The following is a 25,255-nucleotide window of genomic DNA, read 5'->3' as shown; positions in this document are numbered from 1 at the left end:
AGTTGAGGTCTTGCTATGTTGCCCAGGCTGGGCCTCAAACTCCTGGCCTCAAGTGATCCTCCTGTCTCAGCCTCCCAAAGTGCTGGGATTACAGGAGTGAGCCACTGCTCTCGGCCCAGAGAAATCTTTTGAGAAAGGAAGATTAATTCAATCGATGCCACAAACTTCACTGTTGTCTTATTTTAGGGAATCGTCTCAGCAGCTGCAGCTTTCGGCAACCACCACCCTGCTCAGTCCGCAGTCATCAACATCCAGGCAAGACCCTCCACCACTAAAAAGATTATGACTGTGAAGGTTCAGATGACTGTTAGCATTTTTTAGCAATAAAGTTTTTTAAACTAAGGTATATACTTTTTTAAGACATGATGTTAATGCACACTTAAAAGACTAAAGTATAGTATAAACATAATTTTCATATGCACTGGAAACCAAAAATGATGTGACTCACTTTATTTTGATATTTGCAGTGGCCTGAACTAAACCTGTAATATCTCCAAGGTATGCCTGTATATAAATGAATACTATTCAGCCTTTAAAAAGGAGGAGATCCTGCCATTTGTCACAACCTGGATTAACCTGGAGGACATTATGCTAAGTGAGATAAGCCAGACACACACACAAAAATATACTGCATGATCTCAATTACATGAGGAATCTAAAAGAGAGTGAATTACACAGAAAGAGAAAATAAAACAGTGGTTATCAAGGGTGGGTTTGGGGAAAGGAAATGGGGACATGCAGATCAAAGGATAGAAAGTAGCAGATATGTAGAATGAACAAGTCTAAAGATGTAATGTACAACATAAGGACTATGGTTATTAATAGCATATTGTATTCAGGATTTTTGCTCAGAGTAGATTATAGCTGCTCTTGCCAAAGGGGGTGGGGATTGGTAACTATGTAAGATGACAGCTATGTTAATTTTATCACTGTAGTAACCATTTTACCATATATATGTATCTCTTAACATATGTTGTATACCTTAGATGCACACAATAAAATTTATTTTTAAAAAAATTCCTGGTCTGGTAATTCCTACATTCCTGCCATATCTGACTCTGGTTGTGATGCTGCTTCAAACTGTTCTTTGCCTCGTAGTATGCCTGGTAATTGTTTGTTGAAAGGTGAGCATGATGTACCAGGTAAAAGGAAATGCAGAAAATAGTCCTTTAGTGGAACAGTGGTGAGGTGTGGGCAGGGGAAGTGTCCCGTAGTCCCACACTACATCTGGGTGGAAAAGGATGGCCAGAGGGGGCTGGAGTGGGATGTTACCCTCCCCCAGGTACGTTACACTCTGGTTAAACCCCAGCAGGCAGGGTCTGGTCAAACAGCTTCCCCTGAGGGCAGCGCTGCCGAGGAGAACAGAAGTACTGAAGCAGGAGAGATTTTTTGTCTATAGTCACTGTGAGAACCAGGTCTAGCTCCTGGAGGTAAAATCCACAGAAGTGTAGAGGCCCCACTGACTGGGTCCCCTTGGAGTTTTCAGCCTGCAGATACGTCCACATGCAGCCTCCAGTAATTTGCCAATTACTGTTCAGATTTTATTACCTCCGCACTTGCTTCTGTGAAGGTTTTTACTCACGGGTTTCTCCTCCGGTAAGTTGTGGTTGTCTCTATTCACCTGTCTGTCTCTCCGATTTGCAGGAGCAGCATTTTGCCCTGTGACCTCTTTTTTCTCACAAATCTAAAAAGAGTTGTTGATATTTTCCCCCAGTTTATTCAGCTTTTTACTGTTAGGATGGAGCGGTGACTTCTAAGCTCCTTACGTGCTGGACTGGAAACTGGAAGTCTGTCCAGTCTTTTGTATTTTTGTGTTTTGCAGGGTTTCTTACATAGCTTTTGTATATAGCAACACCTCAAAGACTTTTACTAAAAGTTGTTGAACATTCTCTGTAATAGCTTATATTTATAAGCATTTTCTAACCAGCAGGCACTGTTCTAAGTGTTTTCCATACATATTCTCATTTAAGCCTCGTGAGAGCTCACACGTAAGCACCATTTCTACTCCAGTTTTATAGACAAGGAAGCTGAAGCACAGAAAATTTAAGTATTCTCCCTTCCAAGGACACAGCCAGGGAATGGCAGAACTAGAACTCAAACTCAAAATGTCTGACTCGAGAACATGTCCACAACCTCCATACGCTATTACCCAGCTGACTCCTATAAATCCTCATAGTATTTTGAAATCATTTTATCACAAAGAATTCAAATAGTCCAACAGATTGTTTTTCATTCTAGTTATTTTGGTAACTGCCAATAGGATATTTCAATTTATCACCCAAACATCTGAAATTACTGAAAAAAAAATGACTTTGAGTATGCATCTCCTGTATACCATTATAAGAAGATTATGTGTTCATGTAGTTTACATAGAAACTACATGAACACATAATCCCAGAAACTCTTGAAGTTCTTCCTCAGCCCATCAGAGATACTCCACATTGGCTAAAATGAATCTACTACTGGAAAAAGACTTCTAGGTTCCTAAGAATAGAAACAGTATGCGATTTTCTATGACAAATTGGTACTGAGTCTTACATAAATACAACTTTAAGGGCTCTAAAGTTTTAAGCCGACCTAGGTTGCTGTGATTCCATTACATATACATTGAGGTTCACCATCACTAACAGACAAGCCGAAGACAACCGCTGCCCTGAGGGCTATGCCCGCTCTATCAGTAATGTGCAGCCTGTTTTAGAGGAAGCCACTTTGGAGGCTGCATTCAAATTGATTGCATATTTTATTCTCTTTCCTTATGGAAACACGGTTTATCTGCACCACTAAACTCTTTTCTTTTTCTGGCAACTGATTCAGAGTTGAAAATTTTAGAAAATACTGTATTCTCAGCCGGGCGTTGTGGCTCACGCCTGTAATCCTAGCACTCTGGGAGGCCGAGACGGGTGGATCGCTCGAGGTCAGGAGTTCGAGACCAGCCTGAGCAAGAGCCAGACCCCGTCTCTACTAAAAATAGAAAGAAATTAGCTGGCCAACTAAAAATATATATAGAAAAAAATTAGCCGGGCATGGTGGCACATGCCAGTAGTCCCAGCTACTTGGGGAGGCTGAGGCAGTAGGATTACTTAAGCCCAGGAGTTTGAGATTGCTGTGAGCTAGGCTGATGCCACGGCACTCACTCTAGCCCGGGCAACAGAGCAAGACTCTATCTCAATAAATAAATAAATAAAAGAAAATACTGTATTCTGATTTCACTGGAGTTCATATTGATAGGTTTAGGATACATGAGCAACAGGGACAGAGATGTTTAAATATCAAAATGCAGAATCATTTCTATCAATATATTCTCCTTTGTCAATCAAGTGAATAGTCTATGGCTATTGGCCATCATCAGAGGAGTTTATATCATCAAGTAAACTGTATATCTCACCCTAACCTCACATAAGGAATCATATGTGATTCCAGTTGCCTTTTTAGAGTGAGAAACTACATCTCCCAAGGGCACAAATAATGTACATAGGAGCTGCCTTACCTGCTCTCCACTAAAAACACAAAAAACAAACAAACAAAAAAAACCCACTTTCCATTCCTTAATGTTATATTATGGAACATTGTCTTTAAGACACAAGTGCTAATCTCTTTTTGTGGATAATAAATCTAATCTGCTAATCTCTTTTTGTGTTTTGACTTGCAGGCCCAGCACAGTGTTTGGTAAAGAGGCTGAAAAAACTGTGGTTGAGCAAAATGAATGGCTACAGTTATTAGGAAAAATGCATTTTTGGAATAACCAGTTGATTTCACTTATCCCTGATGTCATTGGGATTCATATTATAAAGCATAAATAAGAGAGATCCGGCTCTTACACGAGGCCAGTCACCTTTTTAGCCCTGTTATGCTTCTTTTCTCAAGAAAGGATGAGAGGTGGCATGTATGAAAGGGAATGTCATTTTAAGGAACAATTGTTTAACCAAAAAAAAAAAAAAAAAAACAAAAAAACCCAAAACCACTTTGATTCAAAGAAATCAAACAAAGAAGGAGTTATTATTTATGTTTGTGAAATATCATATATAAAAGTTAAAAAATAGATAGGAGTCAAATTACAAATAAAAGAAAGTCACCTCTTTCTGGGTAATCTGAAAAGTTCCTGAAATAGGTAGTAACTGAAGTAACTCTCTTACCTTATAATTATTCATGATTTCAGCTAACCATGGCTTAACTGACTTGACTGTATCTTCTCGCAAGTACTTTTCAACTATTACTCCATCATTAAAAGTCCGGTTTCCCACGTGGATGGCTTGTCTCACTTCTGAGAGTGACAAAAATTTTGCATAGTAAGTTTGGTCCTCAGGTTCCTGGCAGAAGGATACATGAGAAAGACAGGGAACATGACTGGGTGGCAGGGACAGCATGCCAAAAAAAGCGGTGAATTTCCCATAACGAATAACACCATGAACAAAATGTGACATGACTATTAACTTGTCCCCACTCTTGAAATTTTAACTCAGAGGTTTTGAGGGCCTATAAGTGGGATCCTTTCACTAAGGACAGATCTGGATAATGCGACACTCCTGGAGCAAATACCCAATTTTCAAATACAGGATTTTCCTTTTCAGAAACTAATCTTCTGCAATCTTTGACTCTAGTGACTCGGCTAGAGGCAAAGACAGAAAAAACAAAAGAGGTGAGATTATCAAAACCAATCATCGTTGTCAGTGGCCCTTTGGAAAGAAGGTCAAATGGATGGCAAGGGGCCAGGGTGGTGGCATGGTATTAAAAGCCAAGAATTTCACACCAAAAAAAATTAGCTGACTATCATTTAAAAGGGAAAATATGTCAAATGTAAAAACAGCTAATACTTTATGGACACAAGACAAAAGAAAATTGTCCATGAGCCAAATAAATAAAATAAGCCAAAAAAAAAAAAAAATAAACTGCATTAAAGTCTCTGTACTAATCATTGTACTAAAAGAAACAAGAAGTAAATGCTTAAAAAAAAAAACTTCTAGTAACAAAAGGATAAAAAAAACCTGTTAAGGTTTCAGTTGGACACTTTTGTGCTTTATCAACAATTTTTGTGAACTGTGAATATACTACTTTGCAAAGAAAAAAAATGTAACCCCAATTCTTGTTTCCCTCTTGTCTACCATGTTTTTCTCTTGGTAGGATGTAAATCCAAAACCACAAGGTTGGCAAATTCCACAAAAATTAACTTTATATTTTATTTACAAACTAGTTCATAAATAAGACAATTTAAAAACAGGATGCATTGTCATATGCACTAGACAAAGATTATATAATCCAAAACCCCACTTTGGCTCTCTTTCTTTTATTTGATTGATATCTTCTACATAGAAGATATCAACTTTGGCCTAGTTTTATGAAAGAAACTATTAATACTTGAATACTTCGAAAAATATTCCAGAGGGCTTGAAGTGAGGCCATACTAAATGCACTAAACATCTCAAGTTAAAAGTAAGACAAAGCAAATATTTTCATAAAGGCTTTGGAAATTCTGATTATCCAAGCTGTCTTAAGTACAGAACAAAGAATGTGGGCATTTTCAAGAGACTCATAAACAGACTTGAAGCTCTTGGACTTGAACTCCAATCCCAGCCTGTATCCTTCACAAAAGAATCTCTGTATAACAAGCTCTACTGGGCGGAAGTTATGTTAATCAGAATTGATATGTGAAATATCACACACTCTCAGTGGTCAGATTATAATGTATGCAACACTGGTGAAGAAAATCCTGTGGCTTCATAGACCAAATAATGAAATACAGGTTTGGACATATTGGTCTAGTATGAAGTCAGCTATAATATTTGCCAAAACAGAAGAAGTTTGATTTTGCTAAAAGTTTTAAGCAAAAGTTATTATGGTTTTTAAAATGTTGTCATTACCACGCACTGCAGAAGGTTATAGTAATTCATACATCCTGTAACGTTCTGGAAGTAAGAAGGGTTGCTTGTTATGTCACCATCCAGTAGTTTATCCATTATCTAGGTCAGGAGAGAGAGAGAGAAAGAGAGAAGGAAAATGTCAGGGTGGGTAAAAATGTACAGGCAGTTGTCATTTCCTTTATTTGATAACTTTTTCATTCCTTCATTATTTCATTCAACAACCACTTATTGCACATCTGCTCTGTGCTAGACTCCGTCCCAGGCATTGGAGAAATAGCAGTGAACATGACAGACCAAAAGTCCTCCCTCATGGAGCTCATGTTCTAGAGGGGAACAATAAAGCAGCATTTTGAGGTAAAACATGTCATACATTAGAGAGCGATGAACTCTATAGTATGTTGGGGAATGATAAGGAGAACACTAAAGAGGAGAGGTGAGGTAGGAAGTGTCATGGTGCGTATGTGTATGGGACACCGCAGAGAGGAGGCCACAGAGGGTGGCACTTGGAAGGCAGCATTTGAGTAAAGACGTGTTGGAAGGGAGGAAGCGAGCCAGGCAGGCACCTGGGGAGAAACCACTCCAGGCAGAGGCCTGGAGGCCAAGAGCGGAGGCCTGGGCAGTGGGAGTGAGCCTCGTGGGAAGGGTGCCTTAACAGGGGTTGGGGACTGCTCACCCAGAGCACAAGGACAGAGGATGGAGGATACGGGCATAGATGCAGGTGTCTGGAACAGGGGGAAGTTAGCTGTGGGCTGCTGACATAAAACCCCAGTGATCAGCTGAGGGGGAGACAGTCAGTACGGTTGCGTGCTTCCCTCCAGCCATGTTAGGCTGCCCAGGGGCAGGCATGGCGTGGCAGAGAGGCGGGCTCAGCTGGGCTGTGGTTTAGCCACAGAGTGGGAGGAAGTGGCAGAGGGCTTAGGGGGTGGGAATATATGGAATGACTGACCTGGGTTGAAGTTGGGTAACTAGAGAAATGGACACTTGAGGGGGTTAGAGATCATGAAGAGGCAGGAGGATCAATGGATTGGAAGGCGGTGGGGTCGCAGGACTGTCAGAGTTGGTACATCAGCAGACGGGAGTGGGAAGGACCAGCAGGTGGCGGTTGGAGAAAGATGTCTGAATGTGAGATGGTGGATCCATTGCTGGCTTTTTGGGGTAATGGGAATGAGCAGCTAAAATAAAGAGGAGAGTGAGATCATTGAAAAAGAGGAGGTCAAGGAACTGAGGGACCAAGTCCTAAAGGGGTCATCAATGTGGATACTGCAGTCACAAGACTGGAGACAGTGGACAGAGGGGCAGGAGCTCAACTAGTCAGAGAATGAACGGGAGAAGCTGGGGGTTGGTAGGCAGCCACGATAAGAAGTGTTGGGTGGTACTGTCTGAGGACATGAGACTCAAAGCTGAACACTTTAGGAGGAGGCAGGGGGCATGATCTGGGAGCTGCAAGGAGGACACCTGGTCTGCCCATGAACCAGCTGGTGTAGAGAAGGTAAGAGAGAAAACAGCCCCCTTGTGAGAGGGCCGCAGGGGCTGCAGTGTCAGCAGGGGACAGCCAGGTTTTGGATTAAAGCACAAAGATGAAGAGAACAGTCACAGAAGAGGTTGAAGACAGGAGTTTGTTGATAATGGTATGAAGTTGTGAGGGGTTCTTGTGAAAGGATCCTAAGAAATGAAATTAGCACATTTTAAAAATGGTCTATCAAGTATAAATTTAGGTTTCTTATGAGATAAGATATTATTATCTTAATGTTACGGGTGAGGAAAGAGGAGACCCATACAGGTCACCACTGATGATGTGAGAGGGGAGATTGCCAGGCCGTGACTCCTGAGCCGGCACACGCAGCCACACACATGCTGGCCCCCAGCAGTCAGACTGCAGCGTTTCCTAGTTGTCACGTTCTTCTGGCTGTGCTTTGGGGTGTAACACAAAGTCTCATTATTTTATTAGACTAATATTCTTTTTCAAACGAAGGAACTTATCTAAGTTAATATTGCCCTGGGGATAGGGGCCAAGAATGAAAAGGATCATTACTGTAGAAAGCATGGGAGGCGGGTTGTAAGTATACTTTGGCAACACTACCGTCGCTCAGCCCACATCTGGTTGTGCAGACTGTGCACTCCGGGGGATGCCTGGACCCAGCCAGAGCTCTGCTTCCCAAGCTGGATACCCCGGCTCAGGGCCTCATCTGGAGAAATGGCCACCTTTAACCTCACACCAGGAAGGCTTCTGCCTGCCCGGCCCTGAGCCCACAGGACTGTGCCGCCGAGACCAGGTGTTTTTTCCTAACTCGTTCACTCAAGCGGGCACCACTGGCCAGCAGTCATCCTGAATGCACACACCATTGTTGGTGCTCATTGTTAGAAATGATCTTCAACACCAGTGGGACTATAAAGTCAACCTTTAAGAATGGATTTAAAAATCATTTAATTCAGGCCGGGCGCGGTGGCTCACGCCTGTAATCCTAGCACTCTGGGAGGCCGAGGTGGGCGGATCGTTTGAGCTCAGGAGTTCGAGACCAGCCTGAGCAACAGCGAGACCCCATCTCTACTAAAAATAGAAAGAAATTATATGGACAGCTAAAAATATATATAGAAAAAATTAGCCGGGCATGGTGGTGCATGCCTGTAGTCCCAACTACTCGGGAGGCTGAGACAGGAGGATCTCTTGAGCTCAGGAGTTTGAGGTTGCTGTGAGCTAGGCTGACGCCACGGCACTCACTCTAGCCTGGGCAACAAAGTGAGACTCTGTCTCAAAAAAAAAAAAAAAAAAAAAATAAATCATTTAATTCAGAAAAGAGTTAAAAATCATTTGCTGTCAAACAAATAAGGTGGGTGGTCAAGACGTGTGAAACCCAGTTTCTGGTCAAAACTTGTTTCACAAAGAGAACTCTGTGATCCAGAACATCGTCGTGGTGAGGGAGACGATACAGGACCAGAGATCAGCCATTTCACATCTTGTAGCATCTTTAAGATTAAGTCCCAGGATTTTTATAGAATGCCTGAAAATTACCATAGAAGAAATACAGGGGTGGGAATCAGAGGGATCAATTTCAGTCCTAGGCCTGCAAATATTCTGTGTCCTTTGGCAATTTATTGCACCTCTCTGGGCCTCAGCATCCTCACCAATGAAATTATGTGCCTCTGTGTGTGTGTGTGTGTGTGTGTGTGTGTGTGGAGGAACAGTAAATGTTCTATCTCTAAAGCACACTCCAGCTGAGTTACTGCTCTTTGATTAACTAAATCATTTTAAAGGATCGGAGCATCAAACAGGCTTTATCATTTAGGCTTGAGATTTTGACACTTATATTCTCTTGGGTTTCAAGATTTCTTGGATTCTTCCACTGCAGTCATTGAAACACATTTCGACCACCAGTTGTTTACTGCCCTAAGTATCATTTTGTCTACTTCCCTTGAAAAAGCAAAGGTCTTTATATTTTAATTCATCACTTCAGATATTGGACCAATGGTTAAAAAGACATTCCATGCCCTTAAGGGAATGGCTCATTTTTGTTTTTGTTTTCTGATGAATCTGGTTCGGGAGAGGCTGTATTTAACCCCATGGGCCATCTCATCATCTCTGATTACACAAAATACCTGAACTTTTTAGCAGTTTCTCTAATCCTACAGGTGCTTAGGCTGCTGCATCGTGTACCAAAGTCATCTTTCTGTTTTCTTTATACCCTTGGGCCTCTTAAATGCTCTCTTGACATTGCTTAAGCCCTGTGTGCTTCCTTAAAAACATATCAACTGTCTCATTTGCAAATTGGTCTCATGCCACATACAATTTGGTATTAATTCTAAATTCTAAAGTTTCACTCCTTTCCCCCATCTGACTACCACAGCAGATAGCCTAAAACCAGTCTTGAAAATACTGTCCTTGCAAGTTGAAGCATGATCCTACATGTCCCTGATAAGACCCCTCTTCGTCTGCATTTACAACTGCACAAGAAATTCTGAATAAACACTTTACAGCCACATTTCTCCAAAGAGAAAGGAGAGCCCATTAGTGTCCTGCAGGATAACTCGGGACTTCGCTAGCACTGCCCATTTGCACAGCTTGCTGCTGTCAGAATTCATAGCCAGGCAGTCCCTGCCTTGCGGGATTTCAGGTAGTGTCCTGGCACCTGACTTGTAAAATGGAGGATAAGTTTGTATTCCACCCGCTCTAAGTTTGTGTGTCTCCTGTTTTGATCTGAGCCAGCTGATTTGCAATGCCCTGAAGGCTGTTAGTACCAAGCTTCTGCTTTAATAACAATGACGTTAGGTACACCGTTATAGTATATATGGCTAATAACACACAGATTAAAGTCCCCAAAATTCAGTCCCTGCCTCATTCACTAATGTGCCAAACATGAGGGCTCTATAGTAAACGTGGCAATAAGCCCCTGAGGAAGATTGCTTACACATGCCTTTGTCTGAATTGACCAAAAACCCCAACTTCCTGTACCCTAATATTTAGTATATTCTTATGTTTTAAATAACTGAAAAACAAATCAAAAGGGTGAAGAATATAATTATTGATTCTCAAGTTTAATTTTAGGGGAGCAATGTAATGATATTCACAAATACCAATGGCTCTTTGTAAGAGTTTCAAATGACTCTGCTTCATGATCTTTGTTCCTGACACACTGGAACATGTGACATTTGTTACACCCTGTGGTCACTTCTCCAGCTGAAACCCTGTTTGTGGATATAGCCCTTCTAAATGGTTTACAGCGTTTGTTGAAGCATATGCCTCTACTTCCTGGGTTGCCTTTCTTCTGATTTCCATACGATGGGGTATGCCTTTAGGGCCTCCACAGCATTTAAAGAAATCAAAACAGTTAATGAAAGACACAGTTAGATAAACACTCCAAGATGATCTCAGGTTTAAAATATAGCCAAAGTAAATCCAAAGAAACACAGACAGTTCTTTTCTTCATTATGAGCCCACTCAACTCCCCCAGCCCCCATCCTGGACAGCATAACAATATACCTGCTCTAACAGAAAAACGCCTGTGCACCCCGGTGCTGCTATGACCCCTCCTCCCCTCAGATGGTTCTAATTGCTCAAGGGCAACACAGGGCCCCAGAACTCACTTCAAAGGCCTGAATCCAGTTCTGCTTCTTGATGTGTTCTATGCATTCATTGCACTGCTTCTGGAAGTACTTTCTCTGCTTCTCATCCAACAAGCCGATTTCATACATGAATGTTGCATAGCCCCCTATAATCTGAGAACAAAAGAGACGCACATAAATCCCACAAGGTAAGAAAGAGAGGAGTCAGGGAAACCCACTTGCCTAATGAAATAACCCTTTGTAATTGTCACTCTTGTGCCAGAATCAGCCAAGTAGGATAATTATAAACACACACACACACATCCCCCACAAAACACTCAAACACATATGTACATGCAATACACATACACACAATACACACACATACTTGCATTGACAGCCAATGTAGGCTGACACAGTAAGTTGACACATTGAAACATTGGGTAAAAATTAGGAGATTTAAGTCATAAAGTCAACTTGGTATTTCCGTTTATCAAGTGAGGCCTCTAAAGTAAGAGGAAACTTCCATCTGACAAAAGGAGATTGAATCTCTTTAACGGACCAAACGGAAAGAAAAAAGGAGACACCTACTGATTCAGGATCCGAATATGCATCTCCAATAGCGATTCCTTTCAGGTTGATCTTCAGCTGGGTTAGGGGGTTGAGGGTGTGGATGTAGTGTGCAATGGCTGGCACGTACTTCCCTGCATAAGACTGAGAAGGGCAGATGGAGAAATGGCCACTCACAAACTGATGCTAGTAAAATTATTTGTACTTACGCCAATTAAAATAACAATGAAGCAGCAATATTTCCATAGGAGGTATACCATCAGTTTCTTAACCTCACATTTTAAATTCCACAATAGCAAAAGGCTCTGTCTCTCAACTCTTTTGTCGTCCCAAAGAGCACCAGGCAACACGCACAGGTTAGGTGCACAAAAAATAATAAGTGAGCATGTAACAAGAGATCATTCTAATTTCCTTCCAAAATAAAGTAATGGGGGCCAGTGAACACAATTCTGCCACCCATTGGGCTTTTCCTTTCAGAAAGTTCCATTCAAAGATTTATAAGGAAAAAAAAATCTCAAGACCAAAATTAAGATTTCAAAATCTGATAATGATGTAAATTTTGAAATCAATATATATTAAAGGAAAGCAGAAAAGGAAAATGATATTTATTGGCTGCTAAAGTTTTCACTTGAATTTAGCTTTATTTCTAAACTTTTCAGCACAAGGCCCTTTTTTCAAGTTCAAAATATTTTGTAATACTTTTCTGCTGACAAACATGATAACAGTTCTACTTCTAGACTATGCTGAAAAAGAGCTACTATTGATTCAGTAACATTTTTTAAAGTTTTGTATTTTTCCCATCAAAGAGTTGCCTTCTTGACATTTCCACCTGGATGTCTAATATTAAAGTGGTGTGTCTTCAAAATGAGGCTCCCAGTCCCCAAGCCCTCCTGCAGCCTTCCTTTCAATTCACGTTAACTCTGTTCTTCTGGCTGCTCAGGTCAAAAATCTCGGTGCCATTCTTTACATATCTTTCTCTCACACCCCACAAAAGTCCATCAGCCAAGCTTGTCACCTCAACCTATTCTATCAAAACCTGTCCCGAGTTCAGCATCTTCTCACATCCCCATCCATCACACCATCTCTGGCCTGGATTGCTGCAGAGCTTCCTCACTGCCCCCTTCTTTTTTGCCTTAACCCCCATCCAGTCTCTTTTCAAGGCAGTGGTCCTGCTAAAACACACATCAGGATCATGCCACTCCTCTGCTCAAACCCCTTAATGACTTCCCATAAATGATCTGCTCGCTCTGCTAACCTCATCCCTGACTACCCTCTTGCTCCTTCCTCTCCAGCCCACTGGGCTCCGTACTGTTGCTCGCACACACCAGGTGTGCGCGCCCAAGGCCTCCACGTTAGCTGTCCCCTCCACCTGGAACGCTCTGCTCCCAGATACCCAAACGGCAAATTCCCTGACTTCCTCAAGTGAGGCCTTCTGAGGAATGCCTTCCCGGGTCACCCTATCTAAAATTTTAACACTCCTTCTTTTATATTTTATATCCACCTTCTTTCATTTATTTTTCCTCTTAATACTTATCACTCTCCAGCAAACTTTTACTTATTTATCTTGTGTACTGTTATTATTCTACCCATACTAGAATATAAGATCTGTGATCACAAGGATAGTCATCTGCTTCATTTATTTGAGTCTACTGTGTCTTGTGCTGTTTATTTGTTAGGAATCAAGAAATAGTTGTTGAATGAATGAATATTGAATTAATCCAAATTTCAAAATATCAAGGCATATACATTCAAAATAGACTAGAAGCATTACGTGGGTATGGGTGAGTCCACAGACCCTTCACACTATCTCCAAGGGTCTGCAGTTCAAAGGCTGGAAACCAACGAGGATGCTCATTTTATCTACAACCACATGCTGGTGATATCATTATGCCCATTTCAAGATGAGGACATTGAGGCTTAGAGAGTTTGAGCGGTAAAGCCAGAATTATACCTGACCAACTCCAAACCTAAACTCCTTCTGAGTTGTGATAAAAGCATGTAATTTACACAAGATCTCTTCATTGATGCAGCCCTCTTGTGCAATAATAATTATTTAGGCAAAGCATTGAATCAAACAATTTATCCATTCATATTCATAAGCACATTTTAGCTTCCTTGTATAATATAAAGACGTGTTTATGTGTCTGAAATTTGGTTTGTTGCATAACTGTGCTAGATTCTTTTGTTGATGACAATAAGTGACATTTACCAAACAAAATTTCTGTAATATGACAAAAAAGCACATTTCCCTGAGTAATCATTTCACTGGTAAAGATGTAGTATCATATAGCCTTCATTCAACGACGGCTTCTTGGGCAACTATTCTGTCAAAGGCATTATGCTAGATGCCTTTGCGGAGACACAAAAATGAATAAAGTACAAAACTTGCCCTCATAAAGGTCATAGTTTCTTTTGAAACTACAGTTTGGAAACCGTGACACAAATGCGATAGAGCAAAGTTTACCATTTCATGATTATTATTTCCAAAATCGGTATTGTACATTGCCCAGCATAGAGTAGGTCCATAAAAACATACTTAATAAATGAATGACTCATCTGGCATTACTACTAAATATTTTTTCTCTGCTGGAAACTAGTACAAATGCTAAAAAATGTATCTTCCAGTGATATTATAACTCAAGTTGTTTTGTTGTAAGACCTGGTAATAAAACACTCTCTTAACTCTTTCTGAGATGGAAGGGCATGTACTTTTAAGTGCTATATAGGTAGTGATGGCAAATTTTGGCTAAAACATCAGCATTTTTATGGCACCTTCCCCCACTGACCATCATGTGTATCTGGGATATATCCAGGCAGGGAATTAAGAAAGAATACCCAGCTGATTTTTAGCCATCTACTATGAATCAGATCATTCCACCTAATTGAATTTCAGCCAATTTAAGGCAAGCATTATTTTCCTTTATTAATATTCTACAGCAATGAAAGTTAAGGGTCTGTGAATTTTGGTCACGTGCCTAGCTGAAATTCTACCCAGGCTTGGCTGTCTCCACGGCTCCCCTTTCTCATTATCATATCACGTGCTGTTCAAGGCGCCTGGAGTACACTGTGGGTCTCTGGTTCCCCCAGCTGGGACCACACCTTGGGTTTATCCACGCCATGCTTGCTAAGATGACCACTTACAAAAACAAGACAGTGAGATGGGTAGGTCTATAACCGTATCGAAAACCAGATTCTTCAATATTCAGTCCACATCTGCTGAACATGATGATGTTTAACTCATTTTTTTGCTTTCTAATGACTATCACATCCTTCCTTGCTTTGTGTCAGTGTGACAAATCCTTCCTTGCCTTTTTCATTAATCATTCCATTGGTTGAGTGACTCAGGCTGTCACACAGTAGACAATTATAGAATTATTTTATGGAAAACAGACACTGAAATATGATAAAATTTCAATTATTTTCTCTCTCCTTGTTGAGACATATACCCCCCTTTTTTTTGCAAAAATCAGACATTTATTCTTCTTGAATCATTTATTTATCAGTTTAACAATTCTCTGACCACCACAAGCACATCTAAAGACAATCACACAATAAATCAAGTATGTTTTATTTTACCTAGTTTTGCTTTTCCTACATATATTTGAAATATAATAGAACCCCATATTTTGGGAGAAGAACTTAGGTGTGATTGCCTCATGGATTAAAAATGGACTATATAGTATCTTAGGCTTTTAATTGTAATTCTGTAATTTTATGACCTCTTGCTCTTTTTGCTCTGAGTTCTGTCCATAATGACAACAACAACAACGACAACCAGAATTTGCAGTCTCCTGGCTCCTCTGACCTCCCAATGGTGTTCACCAATGTGGGCAGCAGCTGGGCAGTGAAGCCCCTGAAGCCTGTCAATTAACACTAACCTAACGTAGGATCAGACCCTGGCCTCATAAGCTCGGAGCAACATCAAAGCAATTGTAAAAACAAAGAGGAAATGTGCTGCCAGAAACTGGCTGAACACAATTTTAAAATTCTGCAGTGACCCTCCAATGAGGAACTCAGCCAGATAAACATACATATCTAACACAATAATTCAAATGAGGTTAGCAAGCAACACCTCAGGATTTTAGTGTGCCCTGAGTATTCCTTTCTGATACTTAAAGGAGTTGCAAGCTACAGTTTCCAGCACTGTTCTTGTTTGGTTAATTTTTCCCATGGTGACCATAGTTTGAGCTCACCACCAACAAGAAGGACCAGAGGTATTAGGGTGTGTTTGTACATGCTTATATTTGCTGGAGCTTAAAGAAGCAATAAACTTCCAATTCTCCTCTTACATCAGAAGGATCTCAGAATTCAGCTCTCAATCTTTTATTTCTCCCAGGAGAGCCAAAGGTCTCAACATCATAGCTGAGTAGTAGGTTTGAATCTTGGTCTGCAATCTTTCTGGAACAGCCTAATGGAAATCACGTGAGGAGCACATTGTACTTGTAAAAATAGTCTAGAGAGAATGTAATGCTTGGTTAATTATCCAGATGTGTAAACTCACAATGAAATTGGACTTAAAGAAACTTGTAATCGTGTATTCTGTCTGAATCTCTCCCTTCTTACATGTTTCAACAACATTCACAGTCTACTTACTGTAACCCTGCCCCTTGGTTACTTTTAAGGGAGGAAAAAAGATTTCATATCTAAAATCAAGCTTCCATCAGCTCCTCCAGAAGGAAAAATAAAATAGTGTCAGAGAGTAATATTATAATGGAAACAATGTCCTCGTACAGAAATTTCACATATGTTAGCAGTTACTATTGTTTAAGCTACTCTCAGTTGACCACATTTCTTACTGAAGTTTAGTAGAACAAAAAAAAAAAAAAAATAGATGCAATTATACTCAGTCTCTGCCTTGCTTCTGGGTATACACTCCATGGTGAAACATTCAGAACTTTTTCATTGATAATGAGTGATGGCTTTTCACATGAGATGCACCCAAACCTAGACCCCAAGTTTCCCTATCCACAGGCCTTAGTTTCTAACCTCCACCTGGTAGATGGAAAGGGAGAGCTGTCAACTTCAGCAATGGTATGTTGAGACCCCATGGGTCATTCTTTCCTGATTTGTCCCCACTCCCCCCACTCACAAAGGAGGAATGATGCCTCTTTGATGAATTCACTACTGGGCTGGTGAGAACTCCTGTGTCCCCAGAAGGAAAGAAGGCTGGCTGCCCTTTTGGAAAGAGTTGTATGAAGACTTTGTTTTCCAGCTCTTCCCAGGCACAGACTATGGTAGAGCCGCCCCATTCCCATTTGTGGGGGCAGACCAGAGGGGACAAAAGAATGCCAATGTCTCAAAGAAAACTGTATACACACCTTGAAAGCCCAAAGTAAGCTATGAAAACTGGTGAAAACCCTAAATGTAATGGAGTAATATGCAAGGTAGCAGCCACAGGACAGGATTAGGCTAGGGCAACCTTGACTTCATCTAGCCCTGGGGTAGAAACTTACTTCACTCAGTACAATTATTTTTCTCTGAAGAGAGAAGAAGTGTGGCTTTAAAATGGTCAGTTCAGAAAATTAATGAACGAAGAAAGCTAGAACTTCAGTGTTGTGGTAATCTCTACAACTTCCTAGACATTTCTAGACTATGCGTCATCTAATTTCAAGACCACATTGCTGCAATTTAAAAAAAAAAAAAAGGCTTCTAACAAGAATATGACTTTATCAAAGCATCTATTTCTCTTGAATATGAGCTTGAAAAGAAACTTGTAAAATCTTCGGGCATACACATAAAGATCTGTAGCCAAACTTTAGTCACATAAATTTATGCAAAACTAAATGCTACCTTCCAAATGATAAATTCTTATTTAGTATTGAGAAGATGCTCCTTAAAAAAAAAAAAATCAATGCATCAGTGACAGGCATAGGTGAATAAGATGCATCTTTCCCCCACTTACTCTGACCTCAGTGCCAATTTGGAGAAACCTAGCTTGAAGCCAGGTGATTCAACCAGATGAATAAACCTTTTTGTTTAAAATGTAGACTACAGTTAATTTGACTTTTAAATAAAGAGCCTGAACACACGGGGGCTGGCCCAAGTCAAAAAACTGAGTCTTTGTTTGCTCACTGTAGACAGAATTTAGAAGGTTGAAGCTGCATAACAGCTTTAACTTAGCATTTCCGGCCCCCACCTACACATCTCATCTAATCAGGTACTATTTAGGTCTCCATGCTGCTTGTTCCAGCATGGTAGTTCACTCCAGACAAAGCTTATAATGACTTCTGATTTACTTATATTCTTTTCCACGCAACTAAAGAATCAGTAAATACATATTGATTTGATTTGGATATGCTATCCAAAAGCCAGAGGCCCAACTTGCAAACATTTCCATAGGCCCTTGTTCAGTTCTTCGGATTGCAGCTTAAACCTCGAATTTTGCAATATTAAATTCAATTAAACAGTCACAAATCCGTTTTCAACTCTAAAGAAAATATTGGCAAATGCAGATGACCGTAATTGAAAATAGACATTTGTCATGGGCTCAAGAGTTAAAACAGCTTGAAGGTTATCTAATAAAATTCAGCAAGTTCCAAGCCTCGAGAAATAATTGCATTCCAAGGACTTCAAGTCTTTATATCACTTGAAACTTCCATTTACTCTATAAAGCTTTATGATCAAAGCCAAGTCTTTATGACTAAACCTAAGTCTTGGCCAGAAAGACACAGACATCCAAGAAGCTAGGGAACTTCTTTTCTGTTTATATAAGGTTGATGACCCCAGAGATTGTGCACGAAATAAGGAAGGGCATGTTTGACTCCCTTCCTCAGAAAGCGGATCTGTTCGTGGGAAGAGGCAGGTCCTAGAGGCAGTGTGATTTCAAGGAGAGAGCACCCAGCTCCGGAGAGCATCTCTACAAGCAGGGTCACAACCCTCAGCTAATTGCTTTAGGACAATCTGCAGGCTCTGGAGTCTGACCACTTAGGTTCCCAATCTGGCTCCTCCACTTTCTGGCTGGGTGACCTTGATAAGGCACACCTCACCTCTTTAAGCCTCAGTCACCTCACCTATAAAACGGGGATAATAATAATAGTGCCTATTTCATAAGGTGGCTGTCAGGATTAAAGGAGGTAAGGCATAGCACAGTGCTTAGCATAATGCCTGCCTCGTTATTCTCAAACAAAATCTGCAAATACAACACATGAACTAGATGCTCTTGAAGGCTTCCTTCTGGCCACCAAATTCAATGATTATAGCTTGGGCCAATGGGTAATGGTATAGGCCTACATAGAATGGTAAGGATCACAGGCCCACTGCTAGGACAGCTCTTCCACCCCACCTTAAATGCCACCCCCCTACTTGCATGTCAGTGCTTGAAATTCCCCTATTACAAATATCTTTCAATGAGGTAGGCTCTGTTCTCTATTCAAATACAAACATGTGGGGAGCACGGGTAGGGTTTACCAGATCCTTTCTAAGGGACAATGAGCTATTTAATAACAAGGCAGGATCGAGGAACAGAACAATCATGATAGGGGTGGAAGAAGCATGGAGAAATAGAACCCGAGTGCAACATAGCCAACGGGAAGAGGCTGAGGGTGGGGGCTGGGCCTGGGATGGGGCTGGAAAACAATGACGTGGAAAGGGGCGTCCCCAGGGCCTGTGACATAGTGCAGGGAGAGAAGGGAAATGAAAGGGATATGAAAAGATGATGGAGAGAAACATATCAATATTTTAATTTTATCTAGCAACAGTCTCGCACGAAGCTACTATATAACATTCATTAAGCACTATGCTTAGTAGCGAATGAAACAAACCGAACCAACATGGCTCTTGCATACTGGGAGCCCACCGCTTCAGCCCGGTGGGCCATGAGGGGCTCAGGGAAGGTCATCAGACACCGTGCGCCCAACAGGGCCTTCACTCACTCATGCAGACGAAGATAAAGTATCCCATTAAGCTCCCTAATTAATCTTTAAATAGCTTCGAAGTTTTGCCTATATTTGGCCCTCAAATAAACTATGGTTTCAAAACTGCCTATAAAGAGCATCTGCTGTTTTCTGCTGATTGAGAAGAGATACCAGGTTTTTAACCACATGCCCTGCCATTTTGGAAGCGCCTGCCATCCAGGGCCACCACTGCCCATAAGTGCTCACACTTTCTGTGAGTGGCACATAAAGCCACAGGCTCAGGGAACAACGGGCAGTCCCCATGGTCCCATCACCTGCCTGCCTTCCAGCGAGGGCCATTTTGCTTTAACTCCTAGCTGGGCCCACGTACATGTGAGAGGATTCTAAACGTGTCTGTGCCTCAAGAACAAGGACAATCTCACTAATGATTACTGGCTCAGAAGGGATAACACTTATAAAGAACGTTAATTATGGGAAATAAACACAGCTTGTTTCTCTTTTTGAAGTACATTTTTTTCATGCCACAAGGAGGGTGATTTACAGACACATTTGTCTCTTTTTAGAGAAAATTAATTCCAGTTGGTGTTCTGCGCAGAAGTGACGAGAAGGGAAGGAGAGGAAGCAGGTTCTCCCGGTCCCCTCGCGCCCCTGGCAGGCCCACAGCACGCTCCGGTGCGGCCACACCACGGTCCCCACGGCGGGGCAAGGAGCCTGGGGTGGCCCCGACACGTTTTGCTCAAAAACAAACAAACTTCTACTGTCAACTGCTAAGTTTAATTTTTTAGACAAAGCGAACTATTTTTTTTAAAAATGATTTCAAAATAACAGGCACTAGGAGAGAACACAATGCCACATCCCAGCAAGGAGTGAGCAGAGCATCACCTAATACTTCAGCTCCTGTCTGCATACATCAGGCCATATGTGAATGCAGCTTTTCGACATGAACGGTAACAACAGTCATCATGTGTTGGGCGCTCGCCACAGCTAGTCACTACGCTAAATATTTGAGGAGGATTATCTAATTAAACACTCAAAACAACCCTAAGCAGTAGGTACTATTATTTCCAGACTCCCTTACAGTAAAGTCAGAGATCTGGGCAGCTGCTCCAGATGCCTTGAGCAAGAGGCCATTCTCATTCATGGCACACAAATGGGAAGGATACTTAGGCCCTGTGCATTTGCACTGAAAAGCAGAAAAATATTTCTGAGTTTATGCATTTATTTTTCAAGAATGTCTCTACAAATAGAGCAGCATTATTGGTTTAGCTTTCCTAAGAGCGTGAGAAAATTCAGAGTTCAGAAGAGAAAGGATGTTACTTTCTTGAAAAATCTAGAACAACTTTTTTTTTTCCTGGTGGTATTAGCAGATTGAGGGAGGGTGAGCCGGTAGTATGCTAAAACTTCAATTATATACAGATGCTTTTAGAGTAAGCCTAGGTAACGACAGCTGAACTTCTAGCAAACCAAAATAGCCCTGGAAGTGATCTAATTTAAAAACCAACCCCTCTGATTGTAAGATGAAAAACAGAGGCCCAGGAGATTAAAAGACTTTCCCGGAATCATCCAGTGAGACGCAAAGCCAGCCCTGAAGCCCAGGTCTCCTAATTACTAATCCAGTATGCACGTTACTTCTCCATTCTGCCTCGTGGCCCTAAAACAGAAGACGACCCAGATAGAACAAACTAGACTGGAGAAACATACCATACTAGTCATAATAAAAAACCATCAAGGCATCATTATTTAGTGTTCTTCCTTCTAGGAAGAGATGTGTCCCCAGACTGAATCCCATGTAGTTCTTATAAAAGATGCTGCTGCCTGGCAACTGAACATCTACCTCCGGCCCTGCCTGGCCCTGCATTCACGTCTTCCTTCATCACTTGGAAGGCACAGGTTTCCTTAGCAGTATTCATCCTGGCAGCAAAGAAGGTAAAAAGAAAATTGTCCTTTTCTACACACATTTGGGAATTACATGCATAAAACCACCAGGCAGACATGAAATAGACAAGTCAAATTTTTCATCCGGGATTTGGCAGCCTTGCCACACATCATGGTTTACATCAACATCAACATCATGGTTAACAACATCACCACACTATTTGCAAGACAAGAAATTTCACACAAAGCAGATCACTCTTCTGTTGAAGGCGGAGAATGGGCGTTTTCCAGGGTTGCTGCCAAATGATGCGAGTGCCACTTACTGCCCCTTTCCCCAACCTGCCTCTGAAATGGATTAAAAAACAAGGAACAGCAGGGAATTACTGGTAAAGGTCCTAAGCAATCCTGACTGGATAATCAGCTTAAAAAACCTGAAGTGTAGCGTGCTAAGCAGTCAGAAAATAGCCTTTGCAAACAGCTTTTAGAAAGAGAAGAAAGTTCCTAGTTCCATCAACTTGCCACTCCTTGAACAAACTGAGACTATTTTTCTCTTTCACTCCCTTAGGGTGGACATCTGTGGATGTGTTAACCCAGTACCCTTCCAGCTCTTCCTCTGGTATCATCACTGGGATCTTCCCCTGGAGACCACTCACCTCCCGCTCTCAGGTCTAGTGGTTCCGAGGGTGAGGGCCCCACTGTGATCCCTCCCCTCCCAGGTGCTGGGGTGGGCCTCAGACACCATTCTGCCAATCTGTACATTCCAACCCCCAGGCCCCAGTTATTGGTTCTAGGATGGGCATGGGATCCAAATGGATCACATGAGATTCGGAATCTGGATGGATTACTGGGAAAGAGAAGTTGAGCTGGTCGGCTACACCTGCTCTTGGGTGGGTGGAGAAGCAGGAGTATAAAAGTAAAAAGACCTGCCTGATTTAATCAAGTCCCATTTACTTATTTTTGTTGTTGCTGTAATTGCCTTTGGGGTCTTAGTCATAAATTCTTTGACTAGGCTGATATCTAGAAGAGTTTTTCCTACATTTTCTTCTAGAATTCTTATGGTTTCATGCCTTACATTTAAGTCTTTTATCCACCTTGAATTAATTTTTGTGAGTGGTGAAAGATAGGGATCCTGTTTCATTCTTCTACATGTGGCTATCCAATTCTCCCAGCACCATTTACTGACTAGGGCTTCTTTTCCCCAATGTACGTCGTTGTATGGAAAACAGTAGGGAGATTTCTCAAAAAACTAAAAGTAGACCTACTGTTTGATCCAGCAATCCCACTATTGGGTATTTACCCAAGGGAAAAGAAGTTAGTTTATCAAAAAGACACCTGCACGCTAATGTTTATTGCAGCACAATTTACAATTGCAAAGATGTGGAATCAACCTGAGTGCTCATCAATTCATGAGTAGATTAACAAAATGTGCTATATATATATATATATACACACACACTAGGGAGTACTACTCAGCCATAAAAAGGATGAATTAATGCCTTTTGCATCAATTTAGAAGGAACTGGAGACCATTATCCTAAGTGAAGTATCCCAAGACTGGAAAAACAAAAACCACATGTACTCTCGGATACACTGTAACTAACCAAGGAGCACATATGTGCACAGAAGGAAGCAAAAGTCATTGGAAATCAAACAGGGGAGTGGGCAGGGGAGGAACAAAAACCTACCTAATGTGTACAATGAACATTATGTGGGTGATGGACACACTTATAGCCCTGACTCAAGCATTACAAAAGCTCCATGTAACAAAAACATTCATACTCCCTTAATATTTGAAATTAAAAAAAAAAAAAAAAAAAAAGCCTGCCTGAGAACAAAACCAGAGAAGGTACAAAGCCAAGTACACAGATCAGAAGACATGCTATGTATCACAGATCATGACAGGCTATGAGCACCCAGATGCAGCCATCCCTGATGCTAAATCAATCAATCCCCTGTCTTACTTAAGTTGCTTTAAATGGGGTTTCTGTCATTGGAAAGCATATGAGCCTTGAGTAATACACCCCTATTTACTCTTCAAAACCCAGTCCACCTCCTCTGCTTGGCCTTTCCTGAGGATCCCATGTTGAGAGGTATCTATCTGCACCTTTCCTGTGGCTATTTGTCTTTCTAGCCACTTCCCTAATTGTACCTTTCATTCTGCATTGTAATTATTAGACCTTCGGATTGAGAGCAGGGTCAATGCCTTACTGAATTCCTAATACTTCTCCAATGCCTCGGACATAGTAATACTCATCTGTGTTGAATTGAAATGGATTCTAAAAACTCTTTCAGTGGGTGTTGTACCCTTAATGGTTTCCCATTACACTTAGAAAAAAGTCCAGACTCTTTGCCCTGTGCAGCAGGGTCCTACAGGATCTGCCTGCATCTCTCATCTCAGCTCCCACCCCAGTGGCTCTGTGTGTTTCCTTGAACCCACTAAGCCTGTTCCTACCTCAGAGTCTCTGCATTTGCAATTCCTTCTGCCAGGAAAGCTCTTCTTCCAGATATTGCAGAAATCATTCCACCACATCAGTCAGGGCTCTGCTCAATCATCTCCTTGTCAGAGAGCCTTGCCCAGCCAATCTTATCCCAAATAGCACCTCTGTCACACTCCAGCCCTTGCCCTACTTTACCTTTTTCAAGACACTCCTCACTGTCTGACGCTATAGTACCTAGTACATTTTGTTTTATTTATCACTGTCTACTCCTCTAAAATGTATGAGGACAGGGATTTTTGTTTGCTTGTTTTATTCACCATTATATTCCTAGCACCTAGAACTCTATCTGTGTTCTCAAAACAATGGCTGGTACATACTTTAAAAAATAATGTTAAATTGAAAAGGATGAAAAAAGAAAACTCTAAAATTGAAACCAACATCGGCAAGTGAACCTAACCATATATTAAATTATAACATAATCACCGTGAAAAAAACAGAATTCTGATAACTTTTAAACACAGTACTTTGATGATAAGACTCTGAGGTAGGAACAGGCTTAGTGGGTTCAAGGATAAAAATAATTGCAGCCAAAAAATATTGAAAGTAACCTTGAGGTTTCTTGTTGGTAATGGAACTGATGCATTAACGGTAATTCCAAAACCACGTGGGGCATATCGTAGGATTGAGCAAAAGAGCAAGCACACTGCTTCTGCTGGGAACCACAGTCCTGTGTGGGAGGGGTACACAGCTACGGAATGGGGAAAGAAGAGCACCTTTTGGTGTGGAATTAGATTACGGGTATCAGTATGAACTCATTTTGTTTCCTAGCTCTGCCTACAGACAAAGTCTAAAAGAAATGAAATCCCAGTAGCAATGAGCACCCTTAGTGCTCAGGACTTAGTTTTTAAATATCATTTTCCATTAAAAGGAATCAGGGCTCCTTGAAGAAATAACTGATTTCGGGGTTAGACAAGGGAAAGTACAAGATGTTTCTGGAACATATATTTGTGCCAAAAACCAAGGAAATGCACAGAGAGTAATGGGGACCTGTGAAAAGGACGCAGCTTGAAAGGGCTCCCATTGACAAAATTGGAACAATTATAAGCATCAAAAACAATGATAGCAATAAATTTTAACAGACCAAATAGGAATAACAATCCACGTTCATGAGCCTACAGTAACCTTTTTAGAAGTAAATAATAGAGAGAAGGAGGGAAAACTCTTCTTTACAGAAGAATGCCAGACGATATCCATAGAAAGATGTTAGAAAAATTACCATTTTATAATCTCCAGTGTTAATAACTGATTCAGACAGGGATCATCAATAGATGTTAAAATTATTGGGTGACAGATTTTGGGGGGACAGATGTTCACATGATCTCAGATTATTAATTACAAACAGAAACAGGTGTCTTTACAACGGGGAGATCTGACAGACACCACCTGGACAAAGTAACCAAATTTACCATCACCAGTAAGGGATATACTGACATTATGTGCTGACATTAAAAAATGTTCTGGAATACATTTGGTGGATAATTGGAAAATTTTGAATATGGGCTGAATCAATATTCACATATAGATAGTTCACACACATAGTTCACATGTGTGAACATGTATATGTATA

General features: G+C 41.1%; 1 protein-coding gene across 2 annotated transcripts in view; it reads right to left on the bottom strand.

Annotated features, from left to right (window-relative positions):
* Positions 1-25,255, bottom strand: part of CPVL (carboxypeptidase vitellogenic like) — a 136,169-nt gene that overhangs the window by 58,562 nt on the left and 52,352 nt on the right. The window contains exons 8-11 of one of the 2 annotated variants that reach the window (XM_069461822.1): positions 11,484-11,606; positions 10,935-11,066; positions 5,856-5,954; positions 4,134-4,307 (exon numbers count right to left, since the gene is read on the bottom strand). In XM_069461822.1, coding sequence (XP_069317923.1) covers positions 4,134-4,307; positions 5,856-5,954; positions 10,935-11,066; positions 11,484-11,606 — 528 coding nt within the window. The remainder of the gene's footprint in view (positions 1-4,133; positions 4,308-5,855; positions 5,955-10,934; positions 11,067-11,483; positions 11,607-25,255) is intronic. The other variant, XM_069461823.1, reaches the window with a different exon arrangement.

This window comes from Eulemur rufifrons, chromosome 29, assembly GCF_041146395.1.
Source record: "Eulemur rufifrons isolate Redbay chromosome 29, OSU_ERuf_1, whole genome shotgun sequence".
In the NCBI taxonomy this organism is placed as follows: domain Eukaryota; kingdom Metazoa; phylum Chordata; class Mammalia; order Primates; family Lemuridae; genus Eulemur; species Eulemur rufifrons.
The sequence above is the reverse complement of the archived record's forward strand: the minus strand, read 5'-3'. Positions and strand labels throughout refer to the sequence as shown.